At 41.1% G+C, this 13,639-nt stretch overlaps 1 protein-coding gene and 1 pseudogene across 4 annotated transcripts in view; one reads left to right on the forward strand and one right to left on the reverse strand.

The window, feature by feature from the left end:
- Nucleotides 1–4,229, forward strand: part of LOC105526775 — a 21,271-nt pseudogene extending 17,042 nt beyond the window's left edge.
- A 13-nt stretch (nucleotides 4,230–4,242) lies between these two features.
- Nucleotides 4,243–13,639, reverse strand: part of BNIP3L (BCL2/adenovirus E1B 19kDa interacting protein 3-like) — a 25,007-nt gene continuing 15,610 nt past the window's right edge. For all 4 annotated transcript variants that reach the window (XM_011962586.1, XM_011962589.1, XM_011962588.1 and 1 more), the window contains exons 4-6: nucleotides 9,258–9,361; nucleotides 8,987–9,136; nucleotides 4,243–7,002 (exon numbers count right to left, since the gene is read on the reverse strand). In XM_011962586.1, coding sequence (XP_011817976.1) covers nucleotides 6,954–7,002; nucleotides 8,987–9,136; nucleotides 9,258–9,361 — 303 coding nt within the window. In that variant the 3' untranslated portion in view covers nucleotides 4,243–6,953. The remainder of the gene's footprint in view (nucleotides 7,003–8,986; nucleotides 9,137–9,257; nucleotides 9,362–13,639) is intronic.

Here is a 13,639-nt window from a genome sequence, read left to right on the forward strand (position 1 = left end):
AGGAGGGCTATCCCTGGCAGGGAAAACAGCACTTGGGGGAAACAGGGCTACAGGAGCATGAAGTTAGGCTGACTTCAGTGGGGTGGGAGTCGAGGTCAGCCACGATCCAATGAAGCTGGAGATCAGCAGGTCTGGCAGCCACTATGGGAACTTGAACTTGGTCCCCAAGACAATGGGGAACCATTTAAGGATCATGATCAGATTTGTAATTTAGGACAATGACTGTGGCTGCTGAGAGAAAAGTACAGAGCCAACTCAGCTAGGAAGCCCTGGGAAGGAGGCAATCAAGGGCTCTGGGGCCTGGATTAGGTAGTACAAGGTAGGAAAGGTCGGTGACACTCAGTGGTGTTTTGAAGGTGGAATTAACAGGTCATGGTGACTGACCTGATGTAGAAGGAAAGGAAAAGAGTAATTGGCAAGTTTCTGGTTTGAGCAATTGAAGGCACCCTTGCGCCATTCACAGACACCATAAAAAGATGGGCACCTGGAAGAAAAGAGGAAGCAAGAGGTAGGGAGTTCTGGATGCACAGAGTTTGAAATGCCCATGGACGTTTGAATGGCCCTGTCTAACAGGTAGCTGGACACATGGGTCTGGAGTTCAGGAGAGATCAGAGTTGACTACAGTCATGGGCATCATTTCTCCCACACCTGAGGACCAGTGAACTGCATCTTGGCTGTGCATCAATCACTTTTGGAGCTTTTATTAAAAACTGTGTTTCTTTCCTTACCAAGTATGTCCATGATTTTTCCTTACTTCTACTAGGAGTGGGAGTAGCGGACAGGACATTGAGTAAGCGGGGTAGAGGTCAAATTCACTGAGATTGAGCTTTTGTTTTTGCAGAGCATTTTGAAGAATGACGTAAGCCCCAGAGGAGGTGTATCTTTTCCTGAGTGGCAACCAAATAATTTCTGGTAGGATTTGTAGCCCCTCTTCTCTCACACCAAGTTTCCAAGCCCATTTCGTTAGGACAAACTTCAAACTGGCATTTCAAAGTCTAAGAACTGACCAGCAGCTTAACAATCAATTACTACTTATTCAAAACCCTTTGACTGTTATTTCAGTTATTTATAGGACTTGCTATATAGTCCATTCACTTCCGATGACTCTGTTGTCCCAACTGAAGAAATGAGCTCTTTGGCAAGACTGATTTTCTCTTGATTTGAATTTATAAATTGGCTAATTTCATGACCATAAAGTTTGTATTTTTACCACTAGGTCAGAAATAGTAACAGATGAAGTAAAGGACGTGGTAATCTTTTTTTTTTTTTTTTTTTGAGACGGAGTCTCGCTCTGTTGCCCAGGCTGGAGTGCAGTGGCCGGATCTCAGCTCACTGCAAGCTCCGCCTCCCAGGTTCACGCCATTCTCCTGCCTCAGCCTCCCGAGTAGCTGGGACTACAGGCGCCCGCCACCTCACCTGGCTAGTTTCTTGTATTTTTTAGTAGAGACGGGGTTTCACCGTGTTAGCCAGGATGGTCTCGATCTCCTGACCTCGTGATCCACCCGTCTTGGCCTCCCAAAGTGCTGGGATTACACAGGCTTGAGCCACCGCGCCCGGCCTATAAACGTGGTGATACTATGAACTTCACACCTCTCATGAAGCAGTGGTACAAGAAATAACTGAAGGGCTAAAATACGTAAAAGCAAAAACATCAATAATGGGGCCCACTGGCTTCCTGAAGATCAAGCTTTCGTGATGTGGAATCTCAGCTCACCTAAACCCAGAATTTACATTTTTTTCTCTGCATTCTGTTCCATTATATTGGTCCATTTACATTTTTGATCCACTACCAAAGTAATATTTATAAAATGTCCATAGTGTCTAATCCTCATTCACCCATTCTTTTTTTTTTTTGAGACAGGATTTCGCTGTTGCCCAGGCTGGAGTGCAATGGCACAATCACAGCTCATCACAGCCTCAACCTCCTGGGTTCAAGCAATCCTCCCACCTCAGCCTCCTGAGTAGCTAGGACCACCGTTGTGTGCCACCATGCCCAACCAATTTTTTGTAATTTTTTGTAAAGATGGGGTTTTGCCATGTTGCCCAGGCTGGTCTTGAACTCCTGAGCTCAAGCAATCCTCCCGCCTTGGCCTCCCAAAGTGCTGGGATTACAAGCATGAGCCACTGCACCTGGCTCCCGCCTTTTTTTTTTTTAGACACGGTGTCGCTCTGTCACCCAGGCTGGAATGCAGTGGTGCAATCCTAGCTCACTGCAGACTTGACCTCCTGGGCTCAAGCAATCCTCCCTCCATCAGTTTCCAAATAGCTGGAACTACAGGTGTGTGCTACCATGCCTGGTTAATATTTTTAATTTTTAGTAGAGATGGGGTCTTGCTATATTGCCCAGGTTGGTCTCAAATTCCTGGGCTCAAGTGATCATTCACCCATTCCTAATCCTGCTTTTTACCCTGAACCACAATTTACTAACAGCAACTGTAGCATTAAAAGGTCCACAGAGAGCACCTTGGGCAGCCCGTTGGCTTGACTCATGATGACAGCTGAAGCTCAAAACATCATGTTGCCCAGGCTGTGAAGCAGCGGATCCCAGTCCACCTGCCTGGTGCTTCTGGCTGCACTGGGGAATGAAGGCAGGAGCCATTGTAAGGCTTTGAGGATTTCAGCATTAGTTCCCGTCTCCTTCCAGAGAAGGAGATACTGATGGGAAACAACTCTGCCTTCCTTCATCATCGACCTCTGCCTTCTCTTCAAACATGGAGAAACTGCAGCCACCAGACGCGGGTTTCCTCACTTTCCATTTCTAACTGATCTCTCCTCACCCCTTCTCACATCTTCATTTCCTGTCATCAATGGCTCACTCCCCACTGAGTGCTTAATTACATTTCCTTCCTCTCACTCTGGGAGGGAGTAGGTCCCACTATTTCATTATCGATCTGCTCCCTCCGCAACTCTAATATTTCCCTCTGCTCTCTCTCCTTAGCCTACACATTGACCTGTCTCTGTTCCCAACCTAAGCCAACAATCCTACAATTCTGTCTCCTCCTCAGAAACTCCCCCCTGGTTTTCTTAATCATGAAGTTTATTCAGAAAAGCCATCACTTCTTGCTATTCATTCACTGACCCGACACAATCTTATCCAGGATCCCTCTTTCACTCCTACAGAAAATGCTCTTGCCAAGATCAGCACAGATCCAACTGCCATATTCCAAAGCTTCTCGATTCATCTTACTTCACCACCTAACATGGTCACCTCCTACTCTGGGGGTTCTGTGATACCGACAATATCATTCACTTCGAACTTCTCTTCTGCTCAGCCTTCAAATGTTGGGCTTTCCCGTTGTTAGAATAACTTTCTTCCTTGTCCATTGTCCAATCTTTAAACATCATATAAATATATAACGCACGGGTCTGTGTTTTACTTTCACTCCAGACCCTTCTCCTGGGTTATAGTTCTAATAAGTGTCCAATCAGAAGTCCCTCAGACATTTCATGTTCAATGCACTCAAAACTGAAATCATCCCTCTTTGCTCCTACCACCCCATTTCTTCTCCTGTCCTCCTTTAATGGGATCAACCCATGTTTTCAGGCCACACACACACACACACACAAAGGAATACACACGCCTTCCTCTCTAAGTCACCTTCTGACCAGTTTACTTCCGCTTTGTTTCTCATACGTATCCTGGCCCACCATTGCCAACTCCAGGGTGACAGCCCAGGGCAGGCCCTAGCTCCTCACCTAGAGAACTGATTGATCTCCTCTGGTACTCTCTCACCAGGTGGCTTGAGACATCTTAAATCACCTCCCTGTTTAAAAGAAGTAAACCCCCAAAGGTATCCCTGATGAAGTGTGACCCCTGGGAAGGCACACACATTTCAATTAGGTTCAATACTAACCTACATTTTTCAGTTTCCTCTGTATCCATCCTGTTTCCTAGGCACATGGAACTTCCAGTTTCTTCTGGATCCACTTTCACAGGTGTCCCCACCGCCATTCCCATCAGGGCACACTCCGTGTCCCTCTTGTACTTCCTGAGCACTCCCCCCGTGAGCACCCTCCTGCCACCACCTGGAGGCAAACGCTCTGAATGCCACAGTCCCGACGCACTCACAAATGCTCACACTGCGGTGACCGCCCCACAGAACACCGTTCACACCCTGAGCACCGTCAGCAACTCCACTGCTGGGGAGCCAGATGACTGGAAGGCTGTGTGCAGGCGAGGAGGCCTCATCGCCCGAAACTCCCAGACAACACATACGACAGAAAAATGATATACTGACAGGGAAAGTTTTGTGAGAGCTTTAATGGCACAAAATGTTTATCGCTACAAGTTATGCATGTATTGTAAACTGTATATAATGGTACAAAGTGCTAACTAAAATAGATGAAGAATGCATAATCCCTTTGGCTCAGTTAATTCCAATAATTTCCACAATGGGTTCATGAAAAAACTTATCTGCCTGGCTAAGTCTTCAATTCTCATTTTTTAAGAATAGTAAGTATTTTTACTGCAATCACGGGAAGTTGTTGCACTTTCCAATGTGCAAGTTTGTGCAGTTTTGCTCGATTCTATTTACAAACATCTTAAGCCAGTTTTCATCAAACATATGAAAAATGAAGCCTGCCTTTTTGTCTCCAAATTGTAAACAGGTGTAAAGCTTTTAAAACATTAATCTCACAACTTCCACTGTTAATTGCTGAATTCTCCTTTCCAATCCGCAATGTTTTCGTTCAACACAAATCTGGGGGTAGCAGTAAAACGTCCATCCTGTGTGTTAGGGCTATAGATACACACTACACGCTCTCATAATAAATTCTACTGTGATGATGTATTCCTGTTTTAAGCAATTTTCCATAATTTCACTGAGGCTTTAAGAAAAAGGGCAGCACTACGTCTATTTTTAACATTGAAAGAAATCATAAATATACCCAGGTTCAATGGCACTACTGACAGAACTGCTGCTGAACGTGGAAAGAGCACAGTGCACTAGCTATAAGAAGTCACTTTCAGGTAAAGTATAATTTTACTTTCGCCCCGTAATACCAATTGTAATAGAAATTGCATACTGTAGTAGTTTAGCTAGTCAGTTCTCCTAACTTTCCGGCCTTTCCAATTTTATTCAGGCTTTTCAAAAATCAGTGAGCCATCGGATTTACTTTCTTCCCAAAGAAATTCAAATATGAACACTTGAAATAAATAGGTTATAGAAGGCAAATCAAGTGTTACCAGGTTTAAGAGTAAGACAGAAACACAGTCTAATAAAAAGATGTCCAAAATTATTTAGACATCAAATGCTAGAAAGAAAAAAGAAAATGACTTGCAAAACTATTTAGGATATATCATCTTTCTTAAAGATAGCCAGCTATATTCTTGAAAAAAGATAAACATTTTCTTGTTTAATCTGTATGTTATTTTCCACTATAACACATCAATTTTACAAATGTTGATGTGAGAGAGTTAGATAGTTTCTGCAAACTGGCAAACCTGGCTGTCATAGTGTTTTTATTCAAGTTGACCTGATGCACTTTATAGATTGCTAGTTTTAAAATTAACAATGGTTCTCTAAAGAGTCAATATCAATGTCGATATCATAAACAGTAATTATTTATATGTAAAACATGTGGTATCCTTCGGAGTCATACTAGATGTTCTGAAATCCAAGAAAATCTACTAGAGATAACTGGTCATCCTGATGCTTTCTAACAATTTGGTCCTAAAGCTTCACATTTTAGAAATGAACGAACAAGTATATCATTGAAGGAATCTGTTGAGTCTTCTGAACTTCAAGAGTTTTACCATAACTGAAAAGACGGCTACATGAGAAAATGACCAATGCCTGTAGTCGCAGGAATCACCTTGGGAAGACTGTACAGTAAACATTAATCAGTGAGAGATCAGAAGGAAACAAATGGCATCTTTTCAGAACGCTGTCAACTGTTCCCACAACCCAAGTCTGTTTTTCCAAGTTGCACAACTGCTTGGAACAACTCTGAAACAATTCTCTTCAGAGTTTAAAGGCTTCAGAGTATAGGTGATGCTTCCTAAAACAAGAAGCCTGTATTAACATCACAAATTGGAATTCATTCCAAAGCCTCTTCTTAGAGAAAAAAAAAAAGGAATAAAAAATAAAAAATTTAAAGTCATGAAAAATTCACATGCAGCTAATTAACGTAAAAAATATCAAACACACACACAAAAATCTCGAAAAGCAATTTCATATATTTCTAGGCCTGAGACGTTCCTTATCAGAAAGAAAGATTCTACACCATAGAAAAGACAGCATTACAACAGACTAGTATGAAAATCTGCTGATGTATTTCAGTTCTTATCCTATTTCATACCTATCATTATACAGCTTGCCTCCTATAAATTAAAAGGCGCTATTAGGAGGCTTAGACAAAAAAGTGGCTCCAAAGCTGGTTTAAAATAATTTTTTTTATTGCCCAGGATATTTTTTTCTTGTGTCTTGCTTATTTTTTTTGTTTTCTTTTTAATAACTATCAACTCAAACTTAGGGAAGTTTGCCTTTGTCTTGGGGGAAAAAAACAACTAGACAATAAGCTTCTTTGACATCATTTGCTAACCTGATCTCGTTTTAAGAGAGAGAGATGGTAGTTATGTTGCAAGAGTAAAATTTATACCATGAATGATACAGGTCTAGTCTGGTGGTACTAATTAGAGATAATAGCATTGTTGACAAAATTATAATCTGCTGGTGGCATTTGCGGAAAAGAAGCCCTTGCAAATTTCTAAACAACAGTAAACTCTGTTAGGAAATTCTAAAATGTCTTACAGGCCAAAAAGGGTATAAGGTTAGTAAAATGCCTCAACAGAGTTTGAATAAAATACTGGATTTGAGAGTTACTGGAATTGGATATGTAAAAACAGGGTGGTAGGTTGGGTCATGCTTACAATGGTCTCAAGTTCAAATAAGCTACTGTGACAATACACCACTTCACAGGTCACACGCATTTCCAGGGGCTTTTCCTTTCCCTCAGTAGGTGCTGGCAGAGGGTGTGCTCAGTCGCTTTCCAATATAGATGCTGAAAGGAAGCAGAGGTATCATGTTTCACCTGTTTCAACAGTTCTATACCAGCTTGTCCACAGTCTGAACTCTACTTAACACTCTTCAGTCTTTGTAAAAGGCTCTAAAGGTTTGTGGGCACCGCTCCCCAAACACCATGAAATCATCGCTGACTTTCTTAAAACCAGTCACCAGCCCAGCCAAACTGGTTTTATATGATTCTGTCTACTCTTTAAATTGGGGCTCCACAGCGAAGGGGTAGTGATTAGACAAAATAAAGCCAGAGAGAACAGATCCCTCCACAGAGTAAATAAAGCAGCCCAACTCCTTCAATATGTTTCTCTTTGGTGGACAGAAGGTTCTACTGACACAAAAATATAGTAATATGTGAAATTATTTTGGTGCTCTATGTAGGACAAAAAAAAAAAAACACAAAAAAAACCCTTAAAAGCTGTCAGTGCTTTAAAGACAGCACTTACTAATAACTCTTAAGGATTAGGGGCCTTATAATACTTTTTCAGGCCAACCAAGTATTTGGCCTCTTCAACAGCAAAAGCAGAAGGGAAGTTAAGGAAAATATGTAACAAGCTTCACCTCCAGTGCAATTAAAGCAACCAACTTTTTAAACCCTCTTTTTACATTCATCTATAGCAATAGTTATACTTACAGCCAAGACAAACAATCTGAAGATGACTGAAAGAGAGACGGCAAGGTACAGAAACCAACCGCTTAAGGGCAATGAACTGCTGTATAAGTAGCAACGTATTAAACTCCTATACCTGCCCCACATCGACCCCCACGCAGCAGTCACACACTGCTCTTCTGCACAAACCCCTTCTAGGTTGCTGTCTGTGATTACTGTCCTCACCCTCACAAAAGCAGATCAAGCACCCGAGAGAGACAAGAGGGGCGTGTGGAAAGCTGTAGGCAAGTTTCTGAGGTCGTGACTGAGCATCTCTCTCCAATATGCTGAGCTCCTTAAAGGGAAGAAAACGATGACCCACCTTCTGTATATCTTATATGAAAACGACCCATTGGGCATGCTTAGAGCACAACATATGTCTTGAAAAAAATTAACAGCTACTGTTTAACTCCTAAAATCTTTCAGAAGTGTAATTCCTCAATTGTTTAAATCAAGGAAAAAAAGCAATTTATTTAAAAGATGTGGCTGAAAAACTAATGAATTACATGTAAATATGAGGTCGATTTTAGCAAAATAAATGAAAATACTACAAAGTTAAAAAAGGAAAAAATGAGCACCAATCAACCTACCAGTTTCATTTAAAAAAACCATTCAATGTAATCATGTATTTTCCCATATGAAAAAAAGTATTTGCATTGACCACAAAATTTACATGTTAAAGATTAGTTTAGTTCAAAAATTACTCAAGATTAAATATTAAACAACAAAACCCAAAAAGAAAAATCAATCACAGAAGAGACCAGTTAAAAATGATCATTTAGGGGATTAATATGAACATCTTTTCTTTTTTTTTTGAGATGGAGTCTTGTTCTATCCCCCAGGCTGGAGTGCAGTGGCATGATCTCTGCTCACTGCAACTTCTGCCTCCCATGTTCAAGCGATTCTCTTGCCTCAGCCTCCCAAGTAGCTGGGACTACAGATGTGCACGACCATGGCCAGCTAATTTTTGTATTTTTAGTAGAGACCGGGTTTCAACATGTTGGCCAGGCTGGCCTCGAACTCCTGGCCTCAGGTCATCTACCCACTGTGGCCTCCCAAAGTGCTGGAATTACAGGCATTAGCCATCACACTAGGCCAAACATCTTATTTTCAAGTAAGAAAAAAAAACCTCTACTATTATTAAAAATGCTTATTTGTAGAACAATTGTGTACCCACTTTAATCATTCTTAAGTTAACCTTATTTGCACTGAAACATTAAAAGTAAAGCAGTAAAAACTGCTTTCACATACATTTCTTCAATCCGAAAATAAAATAGGATAAAATGAATGGAAAAAACTTCAAGAGTTGGCCAGTACTTACCCTAGCCCCAAAGCCAAAACATGAGAAAGGAAGAGAGATGGAATGAAGACCTTCAGAAATTCTGCGGAGAAAATACCCCCTTTCTTCATGGCTCCACTTTTCCTCATGCTTAAAGACACAGAACGTTTAGGGTGTCTGAAGTGGAACTCCCTGAGAAAGAAATTCAGAGGCAGACGTCATTTGCTGAAAATATCGCGGGGATTACCACCCACTGCCTATAAGCCGCTGCAGATCAACTGTGTCCACCGACAAGAAACATGTGAGAACTCACTTGGGTGGAACGTTTTCGGGTCTACTGGACCAGTCTGACACCCAGTCCGCACTTTTCTTCAAAGCCTCAACTTCCTTCTCTCCTTCTACAGCTTCTTCTTCTGACTGTAAAGAATAATTCAAACTTTAAGAAAAAAAGGAAGACCAATTCCTCCTAATACAAAGACAAGTCTGGACAGGAAATATACCAAACTCATAAGGTTGCGTCTCAGCAATTTTAGATAAGAAACAAGCTGTTTTTCTAAAAAATGCTGAAAAATAATCTAAGATCAGAGTATGCAATATCTTCAGAACAACCTGAGTAAGCTTTACTGTTGGGATATCTAAGCACAGCAGAGGAACTGGAAAAAGACTGTATTTTGGGATATAATGCTAACTGAAGTATGAAAAACCTCGATAAGAGTTAAATCTGGGCGATACTTGTAAGGAGGTCCATTATATTATTCTCTTTTGTATGCACTTAAAATTTCTGTAATTAGGCCGGGTGCGGTGGCTTGCGCCTGGAATCCCACCACTTTGGGAGGCTGAGGCAGGTGGATCACTTGAGGTCAGAAGCTGGAGATCAGCCTGGCCAACATGGTAAAACCCCGTCTTTACTAAAAACAAAACAAAACAAAACAAAACAAAAATTAGCTGGGCATGGTGGCGGGTGCCTGTAATCCCAGCTACTTGGGAGGCTGAGGCAGAAGAATCACTTGAGTTTTGGAGGTGGAGGTTGCAGTGAGCCGAGATCCAGCCACTAGACTCCAGCCTGGGCAATAGGGTGAGATTCTGTCTCAAAAAAAAAATTCATAATTAAAAAAATAAAAGGAAATAAAAGGATATGCTAAAAATAAAATGAGAAGTAAAACAAAAGTAAGTGAGAGATGTGATGAGGAAATAAATAATAGTATTTACTGAGCACTTAAAGGGGCAAATACTATTCCAAGCATGTTACATGCATTAACTGTTTTTTTTTCCTGGAGACAGGGTCTCGTGTGTCACCCAGGCCAGAGTGCAATCATAGCTTACTGCAACCTTGAACTCCTGGGCTCAATTAATTCTACCTTAGCCTCCCAAGTAGCTGAGACTATAGGTGTGTGCCACCATGCCCAGCTAATTTTTGTATTTTTTAAAGAGACAGTGTTTCACTACGTTGCCCAGCCTGGTCTTGAACTCCCAGGCCTAAGGGATCTTCCCTGCCTCAGTCTCCCCAAGTGCTAGGATTACAGGTGTGAAACACTCTGCACCCAGCCACATGCATTAACTTTCACCTTGCAAAAAACAACCCTATAAAAATAGGAATTATTAAAATCCCATTTTACAGATGAGGAGACTGAGACATAGATTAAATAATTTGCCTAAAGTTCCACAACCAGTACATAGCAGGGCCAGTATTCAAACCCAAGAACACTGTATAGAGAGGTCCTACTGTTAAGCACCAGGGTTGACTCTCCGGAAGGAGATTGTATTTTTAGGACAAATTGCTATGCAAACATTTTCCAAGGTTTCGAAACTATGTTAGTCAGAAGTTTTTTGGAATAATTCATAATAAGTTGAGTCAGAATTTAACATCTGTCATATCAAATAAAATAAAAAATGTGATTTTAAAAAATTGCTAATGATAACCTAAAGTTTCAGGACAAGAACAATTAACATTTCCAATAGCTCCCCTTTTAATAGAACCAAAAGGAGGGGAAAAGTCCTAAAAATATTTATTTATTCAGTTTTATTGATTCAGAATTATTTATTCAGTTTTCTTTTTGAGACGGAGTCTCGCTCTGTCACCCAGGCTGGAGTGCAGTGGCGCGATCTTGGCTCACTGCAACCTCCGCCTCCTCGGTTCCAGCAATTCTCCTGCCTCAGCTTCCAGAGTAGCTGGGATTACAGGCACGTGGCACCACACCTGGCAGATTTTTATATTGTTTGTAGAGAGAGGGTTTCACCATGTTGGCCAGGCTGGTCTCGAACTCCTGACCTCAAGTGATACACGCACCTTGGCCTCCCAAAGTGCTGGGATTACAGGCGTGAGCCACCGCGCCTGGCCATATTCAGTTTTAAAGAATGTCCCCAAACCTAAGGGCCTCAAAACTAAGAAGCATTTTGACATTTTATTTTGTTTGACTAGGATTCACTCTTTGACTAAAGCTGTCATTCTTTTCAGTAGGTAGCTAAGAAATACAGTCATGACTCTTTTTTGACAGGTCTAGTTCTCTGTGAAATAGCTACCCCAGGACAGGAGCTTCAGATGGGGCAAAGTAAAACCCCTGTGCGTTGTCTACTGCTCTTGTTAGTACCATTCTTATCTAGTTCTGCTGAACTTGGCAAATTCCGCTGAATGACACAATGTAGCATTTAGGATTAAGCTCTTTCCATTGGCTATTGAGATTACTCAGAATCATGAGTTGGCTCTTTGGAGTAACACTGAAATCATCCCAAATCAAAAACAAAAAACGGTTACAATTTACTTGCAGATCAGTTGTTGTGCACAGAATATCTGACTACACTCAACATACTGCAGGTGGTTTCTGTTTAGTTTCCTGCTTTGGCCTCACAGGTCTCTCTTTAAACCTGCTCAAAGATTTAACAAGTTAATATTTCATAATTCCTGACAGAATGAAAACGCAGTAAGATTTTACGCTCTAATTTTTGTTTTCAAGAGGATGGAATTTTCTCAGTTGAGTGAAGCAAAGTTACCTCTGAACAAGTGTTTTCAAAAGAAAACAAAACAAAAAAGAACTCCAGATAAATTTCTCAACTTACTCTAACACTTTAAGAGTGGTAAGCTTTCCCCATTTACTACCGCTCTGTGCTTCCTTTTATTAGTCTTCAATTTGCCTTCCAAATTTAAGGTTTTTTCAGGTTTTAAACTGCCTTCCAATTCTTAGAATTCCAGAATATGGTAAAAACGTACTTAATCTAATTATGTAAGATTTGTGCTTTTAAAATCAATAATCCTCTCTCTATACCTACATCTATCTATTCAAAGAAGATTCTGGCTGGGCACTGTGGCTCACGCCTATAATCTCAACACTTAGGGAGGCTGAGGTGGATGGATCACTTGAGGCCAGGAGTTTGAGACGAGCCTGGCCAAGAGGACAAAACCCTGTCTCTACTAAGAATACAAAAATTAGCCAGGCGTTGTGGTGTAATCCCAGCTTCTTGGGCGGCTGAGGCAGTAGAACTGCCTGGAAACAGAGGGTTGCAGTGAGCCAAAGCCACTGCACTCCAGCCTGGGTGACAGAGTGAGGTCCGTCTCAAAAACAAAGAAGATTCTGATCATTCTTGCCTGTTCCCTCACATGGAGTTCTTTATTTTCTAATCCCTTAAGTTTTCCTTCTCTGGTCCACCTCAAGGTCACTTTGTCCTCTAAATAGGGATATTAAGCTGTATTCCATGATTCATGTACAGATAAAAATCACAGTTTTACAAGAGAGGAAAAGGAGGACACTTTCCGTTTGGATCATTTTTCAGTAACAGTCAACACTGTGCTGGCATTTTTTGGTCCCAGAAACACAATGCAAAAATGTCTTCAATAAATAATCTATATTGCTTCTTGGACTTTTGGCTAAGATCAAGTGAAAAAACAATCTACAGTCTGTTTTCTGATACAAAACTGAGACTCTTGAGAATGATCATCCCAAAAGCAGTTTCATGATCTTTTTCCTAAGTGCACACTGCCTTAGGCGGAAATTCCCCACACCATAACTCAGCAGACATTTTTCAGTTCATTCTCGTGGCTTTGTGAGCTCTCCTGTTAATCGAATCCACTTACTTAGTTCAGTAGAAAGAACAAGGGCCACAGACTGAGACCTGCTTTGAATCCTGGCTCTAACACTGACTTGCTTTGTGATCTTAGATAAGTAATTAGTACAAAGCCTCACTTTTTCCATTTGTCCATGGGGATAATATCACTGCTTTCACTGGATTGAGAACATTAAAAGAGAGGTGGGAGTAGTAACTCGTGTCTGTAATTCCAGCACTTTGGGAGGCCGACGTGGGAGGATCATTTGAGGCCAGGAGTTTGAAACCAGCCTGGGCAATATAGCGAGACTCTGTTTATACAAACAAAATAAAAAATTAGCCAGGCGTGGCAGTGTGTTCCTGTAGTCCCAGCTACTAGAGAGGCTGAGGCAGAGAAATTGCTTGAGCCAGGAATCGGAGTCTGTAGTGAGCTATAACTGCACCATCGCACTCCAGCCTGGGTGACAAAGCAAGACCCTGAGACACTGTCTCAAAAAAAAAAAAAAAGAAAGAAAGAAATTGAGCAACTAGAACATATCTAGTTAATGCTAGTGACTTTCCTTCCTCATCTTAGAAAAGCTTGAAAATGATATATAGTCCTTATAAACACATATAAAAACATTCTATAAGATGAAGTACAATAACAGTCCTTAGGCCGGG

This window comes from Colobus angolensis, unplaced genomic scaffold (assembly GCF_000951035.1).
Source record: "Colobus angolensis palliatus isolate OR3802 unplaced genomic scaffold, Cang.pa_1.0 Scaffold6, whole genome shotgun sequence".
Taxonomy (NCBI): domain Eukaryota; kingdom Metazoa; phylum Chordata; class Mammalia; order Primates; family Cercopithecidae; genus Colobus; species Colobus angolensis.